Raw genomic sequence first — 25,984 nt, forward strand, 5'->3', positions numbered from 1 at the left:
ATTTGCTTTATAGCTGACATGAGTGACAGTCCAGAGCCATGCTAGAATCTCCAATAGCCTTATGTTGGTGATGTTGTGATGGTATGATCTAACTATGTTCAATGTTTTTAGCTTAGCATACATATTTTTTGAATAAGCTGAAGAGAAATTGAAACTGAGGATGATCAGAATGTTTTGCAGGTGTTTGTTTTTGACCTGATGATGCATCTATAGATTCGATCAAATATACTTTACTTTATTGACAGACTTGGGGAGTAACGGAATACATGTAAGTGTAACGAGTAATGAGGATACAAAAAAGTTAACTGAATTTCCTTACAGTTACATAAAGACGCAATCAGATTACTGTTACATTTCTAAAAATGTAGGATTACTAGCAGGACTGCAATGTTAGTTAAACACCAAAAAGAACATAGTGTTTGTTGTAAAGGATCAGATTGTATTTCTTCTCTGTAAACTGTACTATTTTGTAGGCTCATACTTTAAATAAGGTGTCTGGTGTCTTGCTCAAGGGCACCACGGCAGGGCCCAGGAGGTGAACTGGGACCTCTCAAATTAGCAGTCCACACTCCATATTTGGGTCTGTTCGGGGACTTGAACTGGCGACCTTACGGTTCACAGTCCGAGTCCCTACTGACTGAGCCATAAAATAGTGTAAGTGAACTTAACTGTGTGTAATTAACCCAAACGGAGCATTTTCTGGTTGCTTAAAGATGAAATATATACACTGAACAAAAATATAAACGCAACACTTTTGTTTTTGCTCCCATTTTTCATGAGATGAACTCAAAGATCTAAAACATTTTCTATATACACAAAATAACCATTTCTCTCAAATATTGTTCACAAATCTGAAAAAATCTGTGATAGTGAGCACTTCTCCTTTGCCGAGATAATCCATCCCACCTCACCGGTGTGGCATATCAAGATGCTGGTTAGACAGCATGATTATTGCACAGGTGTGCCTTAGGCTGGCCACAATAAAAGGCCATATTGGGGGGGTCAGGGATGGTCCGAAAACCAGTCAGGTTTAACCCTAAAAAATGTTTTAATGTGTCAGTGGGTGACATGTTAGGCGTCCTTGAGGTTGATTTTATGTGGGTGTTAAAAGATAAATCCTGATCAAATATCACCAAGATTCCTTACAGTCTCACTGGAGGCCAAATTATTGCTATCCAGAGTTAGTATATCTTTAGATGATTTGTTTCGTAGATTCTTTAGGCCGAGTACAATAACTTCAGTTTTGGTCGTGTTTAACATCAAAAAGTTTAAGGTCATCCACATTTTTAACTCCTTGAGGCAGTCTTGAATTGTATTTAGGTGATTGGTTTCATCAGGCTTGATGGATAAATATAGTTGAGTATCATCCGCATAACAGTGGACATTTGCAAAATGATTCCTTATAATATTGCCTAGCGGAAGCATATATAGTGTGAACAAAATAGGTCCAAAAAAACGATTGTGTCTAAATTCCTTTTCACTAGCCATTTTACCGTTGATAATGCAATCTTTTCATCATTTGACTCATAATCAATATGCTGATATGTGCCTTCAAGGACAGACTCATTATGCAGTAGCTATGAATTCCAGCTCCCTGTAACCGTCCTCTCTGGCAGTACCCTCTTAGAATAACTCCCTACTTTTACCGCGCTGCTGATGCAACTCTAAGGCAAACACAACTTTCTGATTCCTTCTGGCAAGCTCAATTTTGGCTGACCAACAACTAAGACTGTACTTGTCAAGGTTAATGGAACTGAGTGTGCCAAATGTACTTTATGTTATTCCCTTAACTGCAGAAAATTTCAGTTGTTGACGTCTTTATGTAAAGAAGTTAATGAATCAAGTTAAGTTATAAGATCTGGCAAAGTGTTGTGTGAGTCATGGTGGAAGTAGACATCTCGGATGCAATAAAACCAGCATTGGGCTTAAATTAACCCTGAGAGCCCATTATGAATCAAATCAATCAATCAGACTCACACCATTGGGCCCATTTGGGAGTTAGCTAATCAGCTTTAGAAGATATTTCTGAATAACATTAAATTACATGATAATAGCATTGGTCTTTGGGGTTCATACAGTATTACACGCAGGGAGGTGGAAATTACTTTGAGGCCTTTGAAGAACTGTACAATTCTCACTGCAGTTTCCCTGATATGTGGTTATCCATAAATAATACATGTGAGGAAACTGCTTCTAAAACTGCTAGATGAAAAAAAGGCAGTTTGAAGATTGCAGTCCATCTATAATTGCCTCAAGCAAGACAATTATAATAAGGTGTCCTCTAGAGGGCCTTGAACTGTTGCATATTTAAAGCAGGAGGGTAATATGGTGTTAATTACAAATAGATTATCAATAGCAACCGTATCAAAGACTTCCTTCAGGAACACAGTTAAAATAACATTCACAAAACGGGAAAATAAATTACTTGTGAGGATGGTTTCTTTGGAAACTATTGCCAAAATAAGTATTTGGGGGAAGGCTTGGTTGGCAGGGAAAAGCTCAGAGGCTGATGTTTGGCACCTTTTCCGGAAAACGACTCCTATGTGGGCTTTAGAGAGTCTTTGTTATTGTTACTGGAGGAGGGCATGACAACAGCCTCTTACATTAAATAGTACCCTAGAGTTCTGGTAATTCTTAGAGAGATAAAACAGAAGTTGATGTCGTAAACTCAACTGGTTCTGGTCCTCTGACTTTAAATAGTTTTTAGCACAGGAAGATACAGAATAAAACAGCAAATCAAATGGCCTTTTCATTGATCTTTCCTTTCGGCTCATACTTTGAGATTCAAAGCCCTCCATTGACTTATTTGAGAATTTAGGAATGCATCCAATGAAAGCAGATAAGAATTTGTAGATTTTCAATGTTTGGTTGGTTTGTTGATCCGTCACTTTAGTCCAGTTTAAAATATCTCACAGCTATTATATGGGTTGCCATCAAGTTTTGCACATGCATTCATTGTCCCTAGAGCAGTGGTTCCCAACCTAAACCAAAGATCGCAGGGGGGGCGCCAGGCCTCAGATGATTTGAGACCAAATATCATATTTAGACTTTTTAAATTTTATTTTTTTACATATAATTGTAAAGCAATACATGATTGTCACTAAAAGCCTTGTCTCTACATTACAATAACATATACAAAATAATTGATTAATTAATTTGAATAACAATTCAAGTTAGTAGCTATTAAAGGCATAAAAATACAGAAATGTATAATTCTTTCTTTAATAGAAATATTTCTTCTGCCCGTAAAGTGTCCAAACCGGGCTTTTCTGGATAAGCTCATTTTTAAAACATAGTCATTGTCCATGCCGGTTTCAGTTGGATTATTTGTCACAGTTGCTCCGATCAGATTGGTCTCCTCCATTTTGTAGATTATTTACGACTTTTGAATCCACATAAACACATCGGCAAAATCCGGCTTACTTTGAGCATGTGTTTTAAACAGTTTAATCCCTTTGTGAATTGTTTCCACTTCCGCGCCGTCCTTTAATTTCTTCATACAGCGGGAATCCAAATGAATTAATACTGAGTCCAATAACCATCAAAGTCACTCCAATAGTGCTCCTTAATTACGCTTTCATCCTCCTTTAACAAAATACTTCACATTCATCCAGTTTGTGACAGTAGTTGCAGCATTTTTGAGACTTTTAAACTTTAATTACCGCTGTTGCGCCCACCTTGATATGATCATTATAATTATTAATGAGACATTAGAGACTAAATGAAAAACAGGTATAAAATACTATATGACAGTAACAAAAAAGTTGTTAAAAATAAGTGATTTGTAAAATATCCAAAAAGAAAAATCTGCTTACAGTTCTGTTTCAAATGGGTGTCGAGAGATTTATCCATAGATCTCCTCATGTTGCTCTCAAAGTGCACCAGATTGATGCTTTTAACTTCAATATTTCAAAAAAAAATCTTCCCGGGGGAGCATGCCCCCGGACCCCCCTAGAGGAGATTAGGTCCCCCCCACTTAAATCATGTTCACATGGATACTAAATACATTTGCAAACATCTTGTGTCCATATCTTTCGGTTTGGGTGGTCATGCCACACCGTGCACATGCATGCATGCATGCGCGAGTCATGGTAAGATATCTGGATTAAGTAGTTGCTTTTTCTTTGCACAGCATGAAAGAAAGGCCAAATGAATTGGCTGTGATTTTAGTTTTTTTAAGCAGAGGTTGAGATCAATAATTTGTACGGCCCTCGGAGGATGTTGTAAAAATTGAAAGGAAAAAGGTTCCCCACCCCTGCTGTAAATAATAATAAAAACCCTTGATTTATAACTTAACATCTCTGTCTCCTATTGATCTGAGTATATTATAAAGAATAGCCAGTTAATTGAAGCATTATAGCACAGGCCTTTGTCAGATGGTATATTACGCAGTTTTTTTCCTGCTTCGAATAGTTCTCTCCTTTTTCACCATACCTGTGTTTGCATCACTGTATATCTCAAATATCGGGAAAATGTTGCACATTCATGGGTCTCAGAAGGTGAGTCAAAATAATCAAAACACAATCTTTACTGTATCAAGAGTTTTTATACTTTTATTACTGTCCATCAGTGGCGAACCGTGTCTATCACAACTGGACCTTCTGTAGCCACCTCCCTCCATGAATGGCTCCTCCGGTTTGCATCCCGGTAGGTGAACAGGGACTGATCATAAAGCACCGGGTGATTCCCTACTGCTATGATTATTTTCTCCTCCATTTTTTGGCATATGAGGAAATGAACTGCGGTCTGGCTCTACCAGCATACACGCAGTCTGATTGGCTAGCGCTTGTACTGGCAAATTTGCATAAACGGGATTTGATTTGCTGACGCTTCCATCGAGGCGTACAAAGTAGAACATTGCTCTACTTTTGCAGCGAGCACCGCGAGAGAAGCTACGCTTTGCTCCCACAATGCAGTTTGGCGAATCGTGACGTCACCCCATTCAAAGTGAATGGGCAGAAGCGTTGAAGCGGCCACGCACGCCGCCGCCGTGTACGACTGCGCCGCGGCGTTCGCACAGATCGCGACCACTCTAGTCAATGGGTGCTATTCCACCAGACGCGTCGCTTGCCGGCGGGGGGGGGCTGAAACTAGACCAACAACCAATCACATGAATCTCCCGCCCCAGACACACAAGCACGCGGTTTGATTGGCTAGAGCTTGTACTGGCATATGATTTGATTGGCTAACGCCTCCGTCGAGGCGTCAAAAGTAGAACATTGCTCTACTTTTGCAGCGAGCACCGCGAGAGAAGCTACGCTTTGCTCCCACAATGCAGTTCGGCGAATCGTGACGTCACCCCATTCAAAGTGAATGGGATGAAGCGTTGAAGTGGCAACGCACGCCGCCGTGTGTAGGGGCCGTTACGGCTCAGAAGCGTCCCAGAAGCGTCTCGGCGTCTATTTTCGACGCGACTAGTTGCAGAGGCGCCGGGCAGGAAGTGGAACGGTCAGAGCATCCGGCCCATCCCCATAATAAACTAATTTTGCAGACCCTATCCCTCCGTAGTCTTTCAAGTAGTAGCCAGCGTTTCTCCTCCGGTTTACAGGCACTGTGTAAATTATATAATAATTATGATGATGAATGCATTTTTTTACCACTAAAATACAGCAACACATCTTTGATTCATGTCGTTTATAACTGGAATATTACAATTATTATTAACTTTGTCTGTACAAAGTAGCCTGTCCAGGAAATATGCCCAAATCAACAAAAACTGCGAGCCGGCAGGCAAGACGCTCCGCTTCTGAAATGTTCCCCTCATACTTGTTTGATTCTGAAATTGTATATATTTATATAAATGTCCGCATCTGTAGCCTGTTATTGTCTCATAATACCGCACTGTGAATGAATTAAAAGTAAATATATAATGAATACATCTGTCCATCAGACAGAGTGCTGCTGTGCCTCCTGTCATCATTAATGGATGGTTTGTTTTATCTGAGTGTTTTAGGGTATTCTCTGAATACATGAGGCCCTGACGGACGATTCACCACTTCTGTCCATATACTTGAACTTAGCCTAGAAACCCGATTTCTACAACAACCTTAAATAATTATTACAATTATAATGGTACTCTCTTTGCTTTATAATTTCGAAAACTGATAATAAAAATTCCTAGGTTGAAATACCACACTTATTGCTCTGTTTTTACTGTTTAAAAAATACAAACAAATCATTGATTTATTCTGTTGATCCTGATGGGGACATTATCGTTCCAATGCACCATCAAAACAGCACTGCTCAAATCCCACTACTATAAAAACATTCACGTTGATAGGCAGAAAACACTGTCTGTCAACTGCGCGCCGGTGCCTCGCTCATGCTTTCCTCTAATTGGTCAGTCTCTGACTTCTCATTTTCCCTATTGGTCAACTATGTGAGCGCTCTTGGCAGAACCGGAAAAGATGTTAACTGGCCGCCTGCCAGGTAAATATTCAACAGAGGATGCTAGCTATGCCCAAGTCTGACACGACAAAGGGTAGACAACTCCTGAATAACTGGAGCAAAGATGAAACCACATGCTTTATCAAGGACATTAAGGTATGTTACTTTAACCAAGTGACTTGTTTTTCACAATTTCCAAAAGGAGAAGTTATAGGGTGCGGCCTGCTGTCATTAGCTTGCTAGCTAACCTCAGTGCTAACGTTATGATATATAGCTGTTAGCAATGCATAATAACTGCATTATCCATAAAATAAACATAATTGGTCAACAGTCTTTTCTGCTGCACTTACCGGGTTAGCAGCCTCTTGTATAAACGATACAAACGCAAATACATGTTACAAGTTAGGCAACAATTCGTCTGTGTTGCTAGTGCTGAGGATAATGCTCAGGAAATATGTGGGATTAGCTAGCTAGGTGTATGTTTGTGTAAGGTGTAAGGTGGCTCAGGCTACATCTGAAGTCAAGTGAATGGGTAATTAAGTAACGACTAGTCTTGTTGAACTGGGTAAACAGAGCGTTATTTCTTGATTGAAAAACCCTTAGTTATGACAGCTCTACCATGTAAACAAAACCAAAATACAAACATGTAGCCACCATATATTGATGTTGTCTTTTCTCTTGTCATATTTCATGTGTTCTTGTTTCATCGTTAATCAGCAACACTCAAACAGCACTGCATGTTATGTTGAATTATGCTAATCTGCTGCTGTGTAATTGTGATGCTTTGTATGCAGAATAAGCTTCTGTGGTCATTCCTAAAGGTCTCTCGGGTCACATTTAACAAAGCATGCATTATGCTGAAAAAAGAGGTCAGATTGAAGTTAAAGGCCATATTGTTGAATGCAGTTGTGCGCGTGAGGAGTGTCCAACAGGCTAGGCAGATATGCCACAAACTAGTCCATAGTATGTGCACTCTTTTGAAGCTATTAGACTGCAGCTATGTATTATATTAGGAGTGTGCTGTTTTCCTTTGGTATAAGAGGTACAAATACTTATAAAATGTCAGCAGTTATTTTATTATCGTTCCATACTTTTAACTCTAGTTTTTTATATTTATAGTTTAACTATATATAAACCTTTATAAGCAGTGCTGTCAAATATTCTTTGCTGCTCTGTACACATTTGATTTGGTGGAAGAGGGCGTAAAATGGCTATATTGATGGTAAACCCCTGGACTAGTGCATCCATTTAGTTATACTGTGTTGTTTTGAAACATGTAAACATGTGTAAACAACAACACTACATGGTTTGATTGTTAGTGAACCTCTGACATGTTTTGTGATCTGTTGTGCTTTCACACTTGATGCCAGATTCCCTAGAAAATTGATGATTCTTTATTCATTTAAGAACCACAACAGTGACCCCTACAATGATATTAGATGTATATAACAATTATTTACAAGTACTTCCTCATTACATTACAGTGCATTTAGCTGACGCTTTTATCCAAAGCAACTTACAACAAGTGCGTTCGACCGACAAAATACAACCTTGAAGAAAACAGAATCATATAAGTACATCAGGTTTCATATAGCCAAACATTTCAAGTGCTACTCAACTGGCTTTAGATAAGCCAGCCATTTATTAGTATATAAGTGCTTTGTTAATAGTTATATCGCTCGAAGTGGAGTCGAAAGAGATGAGTTTTCAGTCTGCGCCGGAAGATGGGTAAGCTATCTGCTGTCCTGATTTCAATGGGGAGCTCATTCCACCATTTTGGAGCCAGGATAGCAAACCCACATGTTTTTACTGATGGGAACTTGGGTCCCCCTCGCAGTGCGGGTGCAGCGAGCCGTTTGGCCGATGAAGAGCGGAGTGCACGTGCTGGGGTGTACGGTTTAACCATGTCCTGGATGTAGGAAGGGTCAGATCCATTCACAGCATGGTACGCAAGTACCAGTGTCTTGAAGTGGATTCTAGCAGTTACCGGAAGCCAGTGAAGGGAGCGGAGGAGCGGTGTGGTGTGGGAGAATTTAGGAAGTTTGAAGACCAGACGAGCAGCTGCATTCTGGATGAGCTGCAGAGGTCGGATGGCACATGCAGGTAGACCAGCCAGGAGGGAGTTGCAGTAGTCTAGGCGTGAGATAACGAGAGCCTGGACCAGAACCTGCATCGCTTTCTGGGTCAGCTGGGGACGTATCCTCCTGATGTTGTAAAGCGTGTATCTGCAGCAGCGGGTTGTAGCAGCAATGTTTGCAGTGAAGGACATCTAGGGTCACACCCAGATTCCTTGCAGTCTGAGTCGGGGAAACAACAGAGGTGCCGATGTTGATGGTTAGGTCAAGAGTGGGACAATCTTTTCCCGGAAGGAAAAGCAGTTCAGTCTTGTCAAGGTTGAGCTTGAGGTGCTGAGCAGACATCCACTGAGAGATGTCTGCTAGACCTGTCAAAATGTTTGGTCTGTTATGTCTATATTTGTTAAGAGAGTCGATAACATATGAAACTGCTGTTGTAGCCATGAACAAGTTGGTAGGTTGTTGCTTTAGCTGAGAGAAGCCCCTTCCTGGCTGTACTCAAATCATCTCCTATAAACCCAAAGGGAAAACTCTCAGGTTACAGGTACCTGTGATGACTCACTCATTGCGCTGATCTTTCTGAGATGGCAGCACACTCATACCTCATCACTTATGTGGGAGGGTGCTATTGAAAGTGTAATCCTGCCTTACAGGAATATATGTGTAACTCATAACAAATACTTTTTTATTTCTTGTAAAGATATAAAATGTTACATTTCTTTCAATGAAATGTCTTAAAACAACCAATATATTTAGTCAAGTTGTGTGAATATTTCCCCCAAAGACTGTAGACCAGGGGTGTCAAACTCAAGGCCCGGGGGCCAAATCCGGCCTGCGACATTTTATGTGGCCCCACAAGAGCTTGCAAAGAATATAATATGTTTGTTATACGGTTACATGGCGATTTACAGAAGCAGGTTGCCCATACATGGAGCACAATGCATCTTAAATTTGACTTTTTTCTTCTAAATATGCCTTTTTTCTCAGAATTTGCCCTTTTCTCAGAATTGACTTTTTGTTCAAAATGCTACTTTTGTTTTCAAAATGTCACTTTTTTTTTTCTTTTTTTTTCTTTTCAAATCATTTTGTGACATTCTCACTGAAGAGACTTGCAATTATTTGCCCTAGACTTCTGCTTTCAGACCGAGTTAATGATGAAGTTATTACCCTATCCGATAATAATCCAATGCAGAGGCAATGATGTAATATAATACATTATTTTATATATATTAAATATTTATATATGTATTTGTATATAGTCTTAAAGTTTCAACTGGCCATTTGAGTGCAACCATAATGCGAATGTGGCCCGTGATGAAATTGAGTTTGACCCCCCTGCTGTAGACCTAGAGAAATGTGGGATTTTTGTATTCAAAGCGTCAAAAGTTTATTTAATTTGCCCCCGAAACATTGTGTGTTTTTGGTTCCTGGCAGAAGTTCATGCTTGTTGTTGAACTATGCACGGTCTATTTTAACTGGATGCAGGTTTTGAACTCATCAAATGTCTGAGTGTTTTGAGAGAAAGAAGCTGAGTAGACGTTAGAGGTTGCATCTTCTCCGTCTGTGAAACTTGTTTATTAAGTGTCTTTAGTGGTTTGTATCCTTCTGTCTATCTTTATTCTTCTCAGAATCAGAAAACTTGAATTTCTTATTGCAATAATAGATCAAATCAATTCAGTATATTTATATAAACATATGAAGTTAAATTAAGAATTAGCACTTAAAAGTTAAATAAAATAAAATAGAATAAAGGTGTTATCAAAACATGCGTAAGAAGTTCCAGTGAAAATGTGCACATTGAACTATACAATACATGGTAGTGTTTTAATATTAATATCACATTAATGCTAATTTATGATATTAATGCTATCGATTGAGGGATCCCTAGTGGTAGAAAATGACGTATATGCCTTTTAAATAAAGCCTTTGCCTTATTTGACACGGTAAACAAACCCAACAGCTAGACTGGATTAGCATTTTAAGGCAGGTAGCTGATGTCAAGAAGCAATATATAGTCATCTTCTGTTAAATTAAACAACTTCACATTTTACAATTCATCAAATGTTTTTTGTCTTTTACAAATATTTGTCCAAAAAGACTGATTTGTGTAAAAGAGATTAGCGGGTTTGGTGACATCTCAGTGGTTTTACAGCCAACGTGATTTGTGGATTAGATGAGGATTTGTGTTGTGTGACTTTGCTTGTGTGCGTAACAGTATTCAAGCTTTTGAATCCTAAGCACGGGGTGAATGTGATCCCACTCACACACTTCCTCCACCAGCGCCCTACCCACACTTGTACAAAATGAAATAATCCTCCCTGTAGAAGTCGACATCACAAAAACAAACATTGTCCTCTTGACATGTAAAGTAGGAGCACATATAGCTTATTATCATCTCATGTCGCATAGCAAGCCTTCTCTCTTAAACAGCGACGGTACTTTACAAATGTTTTAAAGAATTTAGATATGCTTAAATTCCTTTACACTTTTTAAAAGAGGCCGTGTTACGCTCATTTTCAGGTTCATGTTTGTATTTAGTGCCTCTACTGTGACGTGTCTCCATGCTTTGATGTTCAAAAAGCTCTTTATTGTTCTCATACAGCCTGTGCTGCAGCACTTCTTTTCACCCTCTGTCTGAAACCAGAGCCCAGTCTGCTCTGATTGGTTAGCTGGCCGGCTCTGTTGTGATTGTTTAACCGCTTAGAGATGTCCTGCCCCGTAGCCTATAGAGTGGCGAAGTCACGCCCATCTACTTCCGGTCCATGGGACCGTATTTCGGAAAAATAATGTATTGAAGTCAATGAAGAGAGAGAAAACGTATCTTTCGATCTCGTTTGAATTGTGCCACGAATTACACATATGATGTTTGTCAATCTTAAAAAATCATTTCCATGTCAAAAAAGTCACAGGTTGTCGTAAAACTGTTGAAATATAAGACATGAAAAATACGCAACTAGAAAGACTACAAATCCCAGAGTGATGTCATAACTGATGTCACAATTGTTTTCCTCTGCTAAGTATAAGAGATAGCTAAGATAAGATCACTTTAACAAGATGCCTGTGTGCTTAGTACCAGGTTGTTATCATACCAGCAATGGGTCTTGCTCGTTCTTTCGCTTCCCGTCTGATGAAAGGACCAGGAGTGGCTGGATCAAGTTAGCTACCTAGCTAGTAGCAAGCACGTTAGTTAGCATTACAGTCTTGTCATTTTTATTAGCCTTAATATGAAGTAACATTAAGTAACCCAAAATGTTAAACAGTAAGAGTAGTAGTCATATTTCGTGAACCCTTTGAAGAGTACTGTCACCGGTGTGATCATTCTATAATACACAATTTAAGCCCCGGGGGAGAAATGCTAACGCTAGCATCGGCGAAAAGCAGATCTTTTCTACTTCATGCTATTTGCACAAATGGTTGACATTAAACATTAAAAAGACCAGGCAGTTCAGAGAGAATCAAAGGAAGGCAGGCAGCTTTGCATGACATTCTTCTGGACGTGTTTCCTTGTGGTGATAGTGAGGGTAGTCAATCGTTTTGTTGACAAGACAGTAGTGACGGCCATCTTGGTGAAGTGTGTTGTTATGCGAGACCAGAGATGTAGTTCATTCAGCGTTTCACACAAACAAATGTGTTACTTCACAGTTTTACGACACATTTTATTTATTTTTACTTGCAAAATTATCTTTTAAATTGACAAACATCGTATGTGTAAATCGTGGCACAATTCAAACAGGATCGAAAGATAATCTTTCTCTCTCCATTGACTTCAATACATAATTTTTTCGAAATAAGGTCCCATGGAGGTCCACCGGAAGGGGAGGGACTTCGCCACTCTATCATGTACAATGTGTTGAGTCCTAGCCAATAGAAGGCTGAGTGTTACATAGTGATGTCCAGGGTTCTTGCGGTCATTAAAAATCTGGAAAAGTCATGGAAATTCAAAATGCTAATTCCAGGCCCTGGAAAAGTTATGGAAAACAATATTTTTCCCAAAGTTTTGGAAAATTCATGGAAATGTAACTAAAGTTGCATCAAATATAATTTATATTTTATCTTATCGCCAAAATAGTAATACTATAATGATAATAAATACTGTATAGTAATGAAACATAAAATGGCATTTAACTGACGAGGTGTTTTGCTGGTGAGAGATTTTAGTTGCTTTAGCGTGTAGAAGCTAGTAAGCCTACTATTTGATTTGTTTTAGATAGGCACAACATGTTTCTATTTTCCTGTTCCATGTTAAAATAAACCATTTTCAGTAGTACTGCTGAGAGTCATGTTTTTGGTCTTGGAAAATTAGGTAAAGGGCATGGAGAAGTCATGGAAAAGTCATTGAAACTCATTGGTGAAAAAGTGTATGTATGAACCTTGGATGTCACTAGTATGTTCCAGAAGAACTCAAAGAGTCCAATGGAGGAGTTTCAGGGGCTTTTGCCTGCATTGACCTGCACTAAAACCTATAGAACACAATACAGTAGAGGGCCCCTTTGAAACGTTTTCACAGCGTTTGCTAAAGGTTTTGAAGAAATGAGCGTATGTTTAGGCTATTACTCATCATCTAAATCAGTGGTTCCCAACCAAAGATTGCAGGGGCCGGGGCGCCAGGCCTCAGATGATTTGAGGCCAAATATCATATTTAGACTTTTTTTTTAAAATTGATTTATTTTTACATATAATTGTAAAGCAATACATGATTGCCGCTAAAGGCCTTGCCTCTACATTGCAATAAAATATAAAACATAATTAATTAATTTGAATAAAAATTCAAGTTAGTAGCTATTAAAGGCATAAAAAGACAGAAATGTATAATTCTTTCTTTAATAGAAATGTTTATTCTGCCCATAAAGTGTCCAAACCAGGCTTTTCTGGATAAGCGCATTTTTTAAACATAGTCATTGTCCATGCCGGTTTCAGTTGGATTATTTGTCAACAGTTTCTCCGATCAGATCGGTCTCCTCCATTTTGTAGATTATTTACGACTTTTGAATCCACATAAACACATCGGCAAAATCTGGCTTACTTTGAGCATGTGTTTTAAACAGTTTAATCCCTTTGTGAATTGTTTCCACTTGCGCCGTCCTTTAATTTCTTCATACAGCGGGAATCCAAATGAATTCATCCTGAGTCCAATAACCATCAAAGTCACTCCAATAGTGCTCCTTAATTACGCTTTCATCCTCCTTTAACAAAATACTTCACATTCATCCATTTTGTGACAGTAGTTGTAGCATTTTTGAGACTTTTAAACTTTAATTACTGCTGTTGCGTCCACCCCCGTGTGTGTGTGTGTGTGTGTGTGTGGGGGGGGGGGGGGGGGCGCGCAACTTCCAACAGGAGTCATTTGGGGGAGCTCTTGGGAAAAAAGGTTGGGAACCACTGATCTAAATCGTCTTTGACTATTTCGCCCTTAGACAATTACCATTTGGAAAACGGATCCACCCAATCTTTATGAACGTAGTTACATATTGAACAGCGTTTGCATAAACCTCAGCCTCATCATGTAGACACCAAAACGGCTTGTTGGAGCTCCTGCCCCCCCCCCTCCCTATTGGCCATCTGCGAGGCAGCGAGACACAGCGAAACCCAGCCCGAACACTCACACACACCCGCAGCCTGGCTGGGAGTTTGTGTGTGCTCACACACCGAGTCACAGCCTCGCCGCGTCCCGCCGTCTCAGAGAGGAGAAATCGGCGGAGCTGCAGCTGAGAAAAGATTGAGTGTGTGTGTGTGTGAGGAAGGACCAATCCGCGGACTTAACGTAACGGCTCGACGGATTGGTCCATTTGGTTCAAATAGAAAATATTTGTGTTTATTTGAATGTTTTTGTAAATCATGTTCACGGAATGTAGCTTATATCATTTACACAAAAATAATAGATTTTTGAATGATCTGTTATAGTATAAGCCCATTTTATAATTCAATCATTTAAAATGTTACATTTATGCATTATACTTTGTATCTGTTTGCTTTACAAGCCTATCTTCCACAGTTTTAGTAAAGAAAATAGGCTCCAATTTATGATAAACCTGTATCTTTCTGGCTTTCATTTCTCCCTGTTGCTGTGCCATGGAAGTAATGGATATGTTTATGTGTTTAGTTTTAGGTATCCCACTGAGAGCCTGTAGCCATGGATGGGCATGTGGCCAAAAACAATGAAAGCACTTTCCCCAGCCTCGTGGACCTGGATGACTTTCTCACCAAGCACAACTCCAACTTCATCTGGCTCCTCGTCGGTGAGTGCTCTGCAGCGTGGGAATATATTAACATCAATGGGTATTTCAGAAGTTCAGTGTCACATTTAAAGTACAGACCTGTCAGAACCGGATCAAGTTGCCTTTTTAGTGGCTTAGCCATTTCCTACAAGATGTGCAATCACTTTCTTTGGTCTAAACTGCTGTGGAACACGGTAACTACAATGAAAATACCTTATTTTTTACACCATACATGTCTGATACCTTTTGGTACAAATATAATAATAATATTTCAGTCCCTCTCCTTTTATACTAGAATCAAAATACTCTATTCAACTGCGTTTTGTCACCTCTGCTCCATTTCAGAGTGAAATACATAAAAGTTAAATAAAATAAATATGTATTTATATAAACATGGGAAGTCAAAGTTAGAAGCAGTAAAAAGTTAAAAGGAAAAAAACTTACTGAACATGACCAGCAAAAATAAATAATTTTTTTTATAGAAATAAAAAGTTAATTGTAGAATGTCCAATAAAAGATCAAATAAAGCTGAATGAAATGTGGACATTGTTCTGCAATAATATATAATGGATATAACATAATAATTGTATTATAGCAGTTTATACAGCAGTGGTTTCTTAGTAATAATCACATGTTAATGTTGAATTGCAAATGAAGAGGGTGTGGCTGCTGATGGTGAACTAAGTCCATGATATATGAGTGTTTTCTACAAAGACATATTTACCTTTTTAGAGTTTAGTACTTATTGATAAAGATATCATTCAATATTCATTATATGATCGGCTCATTTGGCAAATGAGTTGGACCATTCCGTAATGCGGTGTCGTAAGAAAGGATTCGCTTTAAGCCGCACGCACAGAATAAAGTATTATAAAAGCCTCTGATATTTCCTCATGTGTTTTGAAAACCAAATTTTTATGAAAGATTTGAATGAATATTGGCTTTGAATTAATGAATCCTTCCAACTCTGTTATTGTTTGATTGAGATTGAATTCAAAGAAAGTGTGAGTGTGACAAATGATATTGTTCCATTCATGCTCAGCTCTCGGTAGAATTAAGATATTGAGCAACATCTTCATGCATGAAATCCAATATGAAAAAGCGTAGGTATAACCCCACTGTCAGCCCAGATATGAAAGACTAGGAGGTTTATAACATGTATTTGTGCATTGCTATACAGAGTGGTGCGGCAAAGAGTCCTCAAACTCCAAAGAATAAGCATTTTACCACTTTTTCCCTTGTTTTTTGGGAATATCTTTTTTTTTTTAAAGGGCTGAAATACGATGTGTGGTAAACACAAGCTTAAGAGATGTTCATGTTTTGTTTTATGACATAAGATGTGTCAATAAATAACCAGCTGGTGAAGGTTTGAAGCTTCTATTTGTGATTAAAACCTATAACTTAATATTAACTTTTAACCTCTGCTGAATGCATTAATGCTTAAAAAATCATAAAAGTGGTGTTAATATCTGTAGATTATCCTGCTGAACAAAATGTGTAAGAATTACAACACATGTTAGACGTTTTTATCCAAAACGACTTACATACTCAATCCCCACAGGATCAATTTGAGGTGAAGTGTCTTGCCCAGGGAAACAATGACATGCTGACTGCAGTGGGGTTTGAACCAGTGACCGCCTGATCCCAACACCAACGCACAACCCACTGCACCACACGCCTCGCACACATAAGAATCACAAGTGTTGTCATAGATCTTATTTTCTGCAACATTACAAAATCCAATAGAAAAATCCCATTGGCTTTTTGTAAAGGGAGACTAAACTTCTGGGTCCGCAGACAAAAAAAACATCCCTCCAATGCTCAGTTCTTCAAAAATAAAATATTATAATACATTTTTGGATGGAATTTGTAATGCTGCAGTCCTTTCTCCTTGCTAATGGATCTTTATCAAGTAGCATCTGGCACATTGTAGGCAATGGACCAATCACGGTTTGTTGACTTCTCATCCAAAATGTCATTCACATTTATAATTAAACAGTTTGACGTGAGTCTACATGATTTGAAGTACTGCAAATATTTTGATAATACACGATTTTTATCTACCAAATATGAAGCTTTATTCGATTTGAATAATGCAGAAGTCCATATTGCCATAACATTCACTTTTATTCTGAGCCCTTGTTTGACAAAAAGCGAAACCAGTATTAGTGATCATATTTGAGAATAATATTTTACAGTTGGGTTTCAAACATCGATTAAATTGAACAAACAAGTCCAAGCAGCCGACAACATAAAAAGTAAAAATGTAGCTTTACGTATTTGTATGTGTTATTCTGTATTAACACACCTGACTGTGTTGTATTTGTGTCTCTCAGCCACAATTCTGTCCTGTGGATGGATCATCTACTTAACTTATTACAACTCCCGCAACATTGGCCTCATCCTCACCCTGATCATCAACAGACTCTACAAGGATGGCTACATTCATATCGGTGAGTTCATTAGGAGCGCTGCGATGAATAGGGGGGGGGGTCCTCTCAGTGATCATCTGATTATTGTCTGAAAAGCAAACTGTAACTGATACCAGATTTAGTTATTTTTTAAATAAATGACCCAGAACCTCAAGCCCATGAATCCAAGTTGGTTTATTTCTTGCAAATTGATTAAATTCTCCTATGAAACATCAATTTTTTACACAAAACTAAAAAATAATCTACTCTGAAATGCTACCCTTAATGTTACCCTCCAAAAAAAGCAATTGCATGTCAAAGAGATACGTTTTGTAATAAAAACGTTTATTTGACCTATTTCCATCAGTGTGTGCAAGAACGATAAGCAAAGCAGCATTCAAATGTAATGAAGGGGGCATGGCTTGGTTACCAGATTTTTGCCAACATGTGTCACTACAAAGTGAGCAGTCATCTGTGTGCCAGCTAATCTATTTTTTATTTAGATTGCTTCTCTGACTAGGAGTGGCTTTTTCAACACACAAGAAGAGCAACACCTTCCTAACACACAACACCATTTGAAATGAACCTCATGACCTAAAACAAAAAATGTGTTAAGCAGGTTTGAACATGCCCCAAGGTGCTTCCTCATTGCCAGGGTTGAGTAAGTTCCTGTGTTTGGGTTAGAGGCGGGACCCTGTTCACTCCTTTAAAAGTTGGTCAGTAGCTCATGAAGCCAAAAAGGCCTGGGGCCTCATTTATAAACGGTGCGTATGCTCAAAAGATGGCGTACGCCAGTTTCTACGCAATGTTTGCGATTTATAAAAAAACTAACTTGACGGGAAAACGTGCGGTCCTCCACGCAAACTCTGACCCATGCGTACGCACTACGCACAAAAACGAGAGGGACGAGAAACTGCGACACCGTTGGCAGAAGGAAGAATGGAGAGAAATATGTGGAAATAATACCATAAATAAAATGTTTCCTCTCATTTATCAGATATGAAGAATTAATTTTCAAACATTGATTAAAGCCAATTTTAAAATGATTAAACAAACGCCTGTTTGAGACTCCTCAGTGCACACAAAAACATAACTTGGATAAATAAATAAATACGGAAATGTTATTGATCACCCCTCGATTATGTTCTCCTGTTAAGAAATGTTTTCTCATAAATTATGCAGTAAGCAGGAGGACAGAATTACTTTAAACTGATGCCGTTTTGCATTACTATATGTTGTAGATACGAGCATGGTTTTATATACTATCATGTTTAATCATGTTTTATGCCGTTTGCCAAAACTTGATAAGTCGCTCGTAAAACACAGGAGGTATGGAAACTAAGAGCACCAGATGTTGTAAATTGTACAGCTAATATAACACAACACATTAGTTGTATTGCCTTTAACTGGTGGATTATGGATATATAGTTGCTGATCGACAGCCTGGAACACAAACCACCAAATACAAAAACATAATTCAGATCCAGTCGTCATGACTCCACTCCGGAGGGATTCCCCAATCATTTCTTACAGTTTCTCATCAAGGGGGTGTCTCCTGTCCCCGGTACAAACACACTGCCTGAGGAAGGCTATGTGTATGTTTTTTGTCATTAACCTTTTTCGGACCACTTATTTATTTATTTTGGTGACGATCCGACCTCCATGCTGCTACTCTGGTTCAAACTGCATCCAACAAACAATATTATTTATCTCGACCTCCCCAAAATAACCAAAATCTGACACGGTGTGAGATGTATTTTTTAGCTGTTCTGTCGTCATTTCCTGCTATCTTCTTCATGCAGTCAGTCAAAAATGAATGAGCGTTTCTTTCACTATTTATAGGCAAATATGGGCGTTACGTGAAGCCCACAAAAGCTGTGCCGCATTTCGAGTCGATTGTGTTTTATAAAGGGAAACCGGAGTAGGACGTGCCGTACGCAAGTCCTGCGCCCGTACGCAGTCTTTTATGAATCAGAAAATGTCGGTGCGTAATTATTTGCTTTGTCCTAGGTAAGCAACCTTCCCACGTCAATCCTACGCAATGCTTTATAAATGAGGTCCCTGATTCTTTAGAACAAAAGACCTGGATCCTCCAGCGTTTTCTTAAGCCCCGCCTCCTATCTGCTGTGTTTCTATCGGTATCGACTCAGTCAAATAAATGGAGAGTGAAAATAACTCAGTATTCCACTGTTAGCACATTTTACTTGTAGGACCTACTGATTTGAACGAGGTATATTCAATTGTTTGTTCTAGCATGTTGATTTATGTGAACAGCAAAAGAAAGTTCTGCTGATTTACAGACATCTTTACCACAATGTAAGTCAATCGGAAAAGTATTTTTGGGCCCAATTACAACACGATCTGACATGGAAGTTGTAGTACCACCGTTTAGCCACTACAACATTTACTTCAGATCGCAGTCAACTTCCAGGGTGCTTGGGAGGCATTTGATTGTAAAGCGTTATATTCACAGGGACTGTTGCAAAACCAAGGAGCTCATAAACATCAGATTTAATAACGAGTAGAGTTTTAAAAAATAATCCCAGAGCTCATGTTTTCTGTACCTGAACATTTTCAAAAAATATGCTCTTCCTTTTTTGGTTCGGTGTAATGGCTCAACAGCGCCACCTAGAACGAAGCACCTATATGTAGGATTTTCCTGCATGTAGGAAGATTGGAGGGAATACATTGGGGTTAGGGTTAAATATCTATTGGACTGTAAACCCAACAGGAAGTCGGCCAATTTGAAAATGAAACAAAATCTTACGAGAATTCCTGTTTCTGACGAGAGTGGTTCTTGCTTACACCCTCCACCTTAGAAGAAGAGCCTCAATTAGCTTAGAAAAACTATATATGGAGTTCACTTTTTTTTATTTTATTTTAATTTTATTCTATTTTATCTTTACCTTGTGTGAATCCTGTTCTTCACTCTGATCCTGTTGCTATAAACGCCTGCATTCTTCCACGGGGATAAATAAAGTTCCATCTCATCTTATCTATCATAGAGTGGGAAGTCGTAGGGGTCAGTTTGGGATTGGGCCCCTGAGTTACAAATCCAGTCAGAGTAGGACAAGTCAGAAATAGCAGCAAGATGTCAGCTGTGCGATTCAACACTCAGGTGATGTCTCTCTCTTGGCCTGCACTAATTGAAACGGAGAAAGACATGTTATGAGCCAAAAAAGATTAATGATGAGAAATTGTGTTGCTGCTTGGTGACAGACTCTGACCTACTTTGTTGAACAATTAGATCCTCATTAAGATCCTTTTTTCTCAGCAAGAAAGCTAGACAAGGTGATTAAATATCCCAGCAACTCCTCGACTATTTATATATTTTGTTTAGCAGCGCTTACACAACCGACTAATTATGTCTTTTGTTTAACATTTTAATTAGGTGCTTTGTTGGCACCACTGTTATCCAATCCAAACATTTACTGTACTGTTATCACATCAGAATACTTTATTTATCCTGGGGGAAATTTCGCTCTGTGACAGTTGCTCCTTTTAAGAATGAAATAAAATAAGTAATTGAAAAATAAATGAAAAGTTAAATTAGGAATGTCCAATGTATTTTGGCGCCCCTGTTAACCCTGATAATATAAACCATAAACAAAAGTAAGTGAAATGTACACATTGAACTGCAATATTATCACAATAAATGAAATACTTAATGGAATGATTATACTGCCAGTCTTTTTGTTGTGATGTAACACATGGGTTTGTTCCTCCACAGGCTCCTTCTCCTTCTCCGTGCTGTCGGGGAAAGTCATGTTCAGAGACGTGTACTACATTAACCAGGACATGTCCATCAGGTAACCTGTGCTGCGTTCACTGTCCCCGCTCCTCTGCTTCAATATTATTTTAAAGGCTGTTCACTGACATGTGATATTTCTCTCCCCGTGTTACAGGATACAGGATGGCTTCCTCATATTTCGGTGGTGGAAAATGTTTAACCCAAAGCAGAAACAGCATGGTAATACAATATCTTATATAAATACATTCAAAGGATTATTTCTGCTTTTACAGCTTCTAGGGTTGATTGATGAAAAACTAAAAGCTAGAGAAATAAAATATGTGTCCATAAAAATATTATTAAAACCAAAACAAAAATTCTCTAAGATCGCATTCACAGCTAATAGTCCGACAGTTTGTTACATTGTTTCATTTTTAAGAAGGTTCAGTTTGCACTCACAATTCAAATGGACTATAAACTTTAAACACAAGTCATGTGCTCGGAAATGCTGTTCAACAATTGGTCAGACATTAAGGGGGTAAAAACGCAAATCCCGGCCATTTCTACCGTAGCTTTGGAGCATCGGCAGGTTATTTTCGTACTGTAGTTAATCTGGAGAGCATATCAACAGATTCTAGCAACGGTGCATATGATTATATAATCAGACAACGTGCGATAAAAAAACATTATAACACGTATAATGAGAGACGTTCTGCAGTAAGGAGGAGTTTTCACCGACTGCGTTCACACCGACCCAAACGAACCGCACCAAGCGGCTAAACGCACCAGGGTTCGATTCAACCGGACTATACAAGGCTGGTGTGAATGCGACCTAAGACTAGATAAGCTTTCCTTAGATTTATAAAAATATATTCCTTCATCATGTGTAATGATGATATTGTTGAATGACGCATCATTCTGGACTCCCCACCCAAAATGAACTAGCTATAGCATAGCATGAAAGGAAACATCATCACAAGATTGCTTTCTTATTTCTTTTCTCCAGACCCCAAGGCAGAGACCCGGCTTTACGTGACCGTTAACGGCTTCGAGTTCCACGTCTACAATCGCACCGACCTCTACGCCCGACTGCAGGAGACCTTCGGACTGGACCCCACACTCATAACACCCAAAAAAGAAGACGAGAAGGGACGAGAGGATAGAAACAAGACGCTAGAAAGGTACAAATAAAGACCGTTTGGAACATTAAAGCATGGAAACATGCCACTGCAGAGGCACAAAATACTAATATGAACCTGAAAGTTAGCATAATAGGGCCACTTTAATGTATTGGGTAATTATCATTTTTCATGCGAATTCCTTCCATCTTTTGGAACTAGTTGAAGTTAGTTTTTCAACATATAATGCCAATCACTCTGTCTATTTGATGTTCTACTCCTTTTTTATAAAATGGTCTTAGTTATGAAATGATGGTAACATTGTACACTAAACCCTGATTTGAAGGTTAAGTAGAAGTCACAACAAGAGCTAGCTTTTTTCTGCCGGTTTCTCACAGTGTCTTGCTTCTGTTGTCTTTATTTAGCATTATAAAGACGTCATACTGTAAATCTGGCCTATTTTTAGCACAATGATCCTCATACTTAAGTTGTAAACAAAACTGCAAAAAGCAGGAATCAGCGATTTCTCCTCCGACATGATTTATGGAGGGAGATTTGATGACCCGCAGTTTCTTTCTGTTCTCATCAAATGCATGGGAAGTGTGTGCACTGAGGAGAGCTGCTGTCGCGTCACACTAACAGCCCAATGAATTGTGCTGACTGCAACATGAAATTGTCATGAGAATGAACGTCTTCTTCTCGCCCCCTTGTAGCGTGGACATCAAAGCAGAGAGCGCTGACCACACATCATCATGGCGCTCCCTCATTCCTGTCATCAAAGTGAACATCAGCACTGTAAGTACCCGCTACTAATAATTCATGCAATCTGGTCAAAGAAAGGAAGCATACATGTAGTTTAAAGAAGACGTTCCTGCTGTTTCAAAGAGGGGATGTCCCGTGGATAAATTGGGTTTGGTTATAGTTGGTCCATGTATGAGTAGTTCATAACATCAAAGATAAATACAATACAAATATGTATATATAAACATCAAAATGTAAAGTAATGATGTGCAATGAAATAATGTATATACAATTTACTTAAAGGTCCCATGTCATGGCCATTTCCACTGATCATAATTCCATTGTTGAGGTCTACTAAAATAGATTTATATTGTTCAATGTTCCAAACTCACATTGGTTTCTCATACAGCATCTCAGTAAACTACGTGTATTCACTGAATTTCACTCTGTGCCTTTAACGGCTCGTTGTAGCTCCAATAGCTCCAGCCCCCGCCCTCCCTGTGAGCACAGTGTGCTCTGATTGGTCGGGACGTTGTGAATCGCGCTGAGCTCCGTGAAGGTGTGGCTTCCTTGTTTAGCGATACACAGCGAAACACAGCCAAACTCAGCCTTAACACACACAAAGTCACAGCCGAAGTAAAAACAATAAGTGTGGCTTGATATTGAGTAAGAAAAAGGTTGATAAACGCTGTGAGAATGGGTCTGCAGAGAAAATTTCGCCGCAATCCCAACTGTCTATTAGCCTGCAGCCAGGCAGGAAAGATGAGCAGAGCTGCCTGCACTGAGTGAGTGTGTGTGTGTGAGGAAGTCCGTGGATTGGTCAATTTGGACTAATCAGCGGGGGCTTAACGTAACGGCTCCGCGGACGTAACGTAACGGCTCCACGGATTGGTCCATTTGGTTCCGGTTAACGCATGACATCATGCGGCACCCGGAAGAATCAATGGACAGTGACGTATCTCCAACGAGGTGTTTTGGGGAGGTATTTTCTGTGTTAGAGTTTTACTCGCTACAGGGTGTATTTTGAGGGTTTTGACTCTGCAGACCGTTTACATGCATAAAAACCTTCATAACACACAAGGGGACGGGTAATAACCGGAAAAGCATGACATGGGAACTTTTAAAGAAGAAAGCATAACAAATTAAATACAATGTGTAATTAACTATAAAAATGAACAAGAATAAAAAGTTCAACGTCAAATATAACATTAAATACATTTAAATGAATTAATTATTGAAATAATAATTAAATATTCTCTCCACATTAAATCTGTATACTCCTTTTTAGAATCAAATAAATAAACGATAGATTCATTAAAAAAATAAGAAAGTTGTCATTTGCAATCATGTATATTTTAATATTTAGTCCACATTAAATCTGTATACTTTATTGATCCCGGGGTAAAGTTTCTAAATGTAAGAATAAAATAAATGCTATATTAATTAATAAAATATAAACAATAATATAAGATTAAACATTTTTTTACAAACATAAGAAATGACAAAACAGATGACTTATATCTATACAAACATAAGAAGATAAAGTATATTTAAAGAGAACAATTGAAGATAGAAGAGGAAGAAATTTTAGTTAAAAACTAATAATGAATGAACTGTCTTTAAAACATCCAGACTCTCCCTTTAAGAGCGTGCCGTATTAAAGCAAGTGGTTATACATGGAAATAAAACAAGTGACTCTGCTGTCTGTAGGGGCGTCTGGCGTTCGGGAACCACTACCTCCCCCAGACTCTGTGTGTGAACTTCGAGGACGCCTTCCTGACGTACGCCACCAAGCCGCCCTCCAGCCACCTGGACCAGTTCATGCACATCGTCAAAGGCTCGCTGGAGAACGTGCGCGTCATGCTGGTGCCCAGTCCACGCTACCTCGGCATGCAGAACGATGAGTAAGTAGCTTTGTATTAAAGAAACATTGAAGTTGACTTATAATCGTTCAAATCACCTTTCCTTTAAAAGGATGCGAGTTCAAGAGACACTACTGTTTGAATTATTGTCTGAAATTCATATAAAGCTTATACCAAAGAGGTTAAATAAAGCAGCAGACTCTTCAAATGTACTATTTATTGTTACAATGTGATTTCTAAAACATAATTTTGTATATCATTGTCTGTTTTTAAAGCTGCTCATAGATAATAATAATAATAATAATAATAATAATAATAGATTTATTTTGTTAGCGCTTTTAAAGGTGCTCAAAGACGCTTTACAGATATAGTGAAAAGAGAAGAACAACAAATATATATAGTTAAAGTTAAAGTCAAATAATACAAAAACAATCACACATTAAAAGCCAGATTGAAGAGGTGAGTGTTTTGAAGGAGGTGAGGTCAGGGCAGTCTGTGATGGATTGGGGGAGTGAGTTCAAGAGGGAGGGGGCAGAAACGGAGAAGGCTCTGTCCCCCCAGGTCTGGTGATTGATGCGGTTGGGGATGGATAGGAGGTTGGCTGGGGGGGGGGGGGGGCTGGTTGTTGAGGGCTTTGTGAGTAATCAGGAGGATTTTGAAGTCGATTCTTTGTCGGACGGGGAGCCAGTGGAGGTTCTGGAGGACGGGAGTGATGTGGTCTCGGAAGCGGGTGTGGGTGAGGAGGCGGGCAGCAGAGTTCTGGATATGTTGGAGTTTATTGAGGGGGTTGGATGGTATGCAGAGCGTAAAGGATGCTATTACAGTAGTCATGTCATGCTCTTGCCTCAAGAATAATTGAAAGCATACCGTAAAGACTGAAGAAAATAAGAACATTATGTCAAATGAATTATTCTGTGAATGCTGGCAGTCCTTAACACTGGCTGAGGACTATGTTTTTTCCGGCTTGTTCCTACAAAATATTACAAAAACCCAAATGACCCAGGGGGGAAATAGGTTTTTGTAACAGCAGGTCCATTTAAGAATGAAATCAAATAAAAGATCAATTAAAAGAAGGAAAAGGATATAAATATAAAAGGTTAATGTTATTATGGAAAATAAAATAAAATACATGTATTCATACATAATAATTTGTACATGATACGTTTTATAATAAAATCATTAATCGATTAAATATTGAGAATAAAATTAAATATTCAATCCACATTAAATTGGAATACTTTATTTACCTGGGGGGAAAGATACTCCATTAAAATAAATAAAATCGATTAACAAAAGAAAAGAAAAATGGAACAAAAAGACTTATATTAACATACGAAATGAAAGATAGAATTAACGTTGAATGGACAGTTGCTTCATTATAGAATGTAAGATAAATGAATAGCTAAAAATAAGGACAAATAAACAAGGGGTTTAAGTAAAATGTT

General features: G+C 38.6%; 1 protein-coding gene across 1 annotated transcript in view; it reads left to right on the forward strand.

The window, feature by feature from the left end:
- The first annotated feature begins 6,385 nt into the window (after nt 1-6,385).
- The window catches only part of kiaa1109 (KIAA1109), a 149,251-nt gene continuing 129,652 nt past the window's right edge, over nt 6,386-25,984 (forward strand). Inside the window, exons 1-8 of the mRNA XM_079692224.1 lie at nt 6,386-6,543; nt 14,563-14,698; nt 17,014-17,130; nt 20,819-20,897; nt 20,994-21,058; nt 21,825-21,999; nt 22,650-22,731; nt 24,388-24,581. Coding sequence (XP_079548350.1) covers nt 14,593-14,698; nt 17,014-17,130; nt 20,819-20,897; nt 20,994-21,058; nt 21,825-21,999; nt 22,650-22,731; nt 24,388-24,581 — 818 coding nt within the window. The 5' untranslated portion in view covers nt 6,386-6,543; nt 14,563-14,592. The remainder of the gene's footprint in view (nt 6,544-14,562; nt 14,699-17,013; nt 17,131-20,818; nt 20,898-20,993; nt 21,059-21,824; nt 22,000-22,649; nt 22,732-24,387; nt 24,582-25,984) is intronic.

The sequence above is a fragment of the Notothenia rossii genome (assembly GCF_949606895.1).
Source record: "Notothenia rossii genome assembly, chromosome: 7".
NCBI lineage: Eukaryota > Metazoa > Chordata > Actinopteri > Perciformes > Nototheniidae > Notothenia > Notothenia rossii.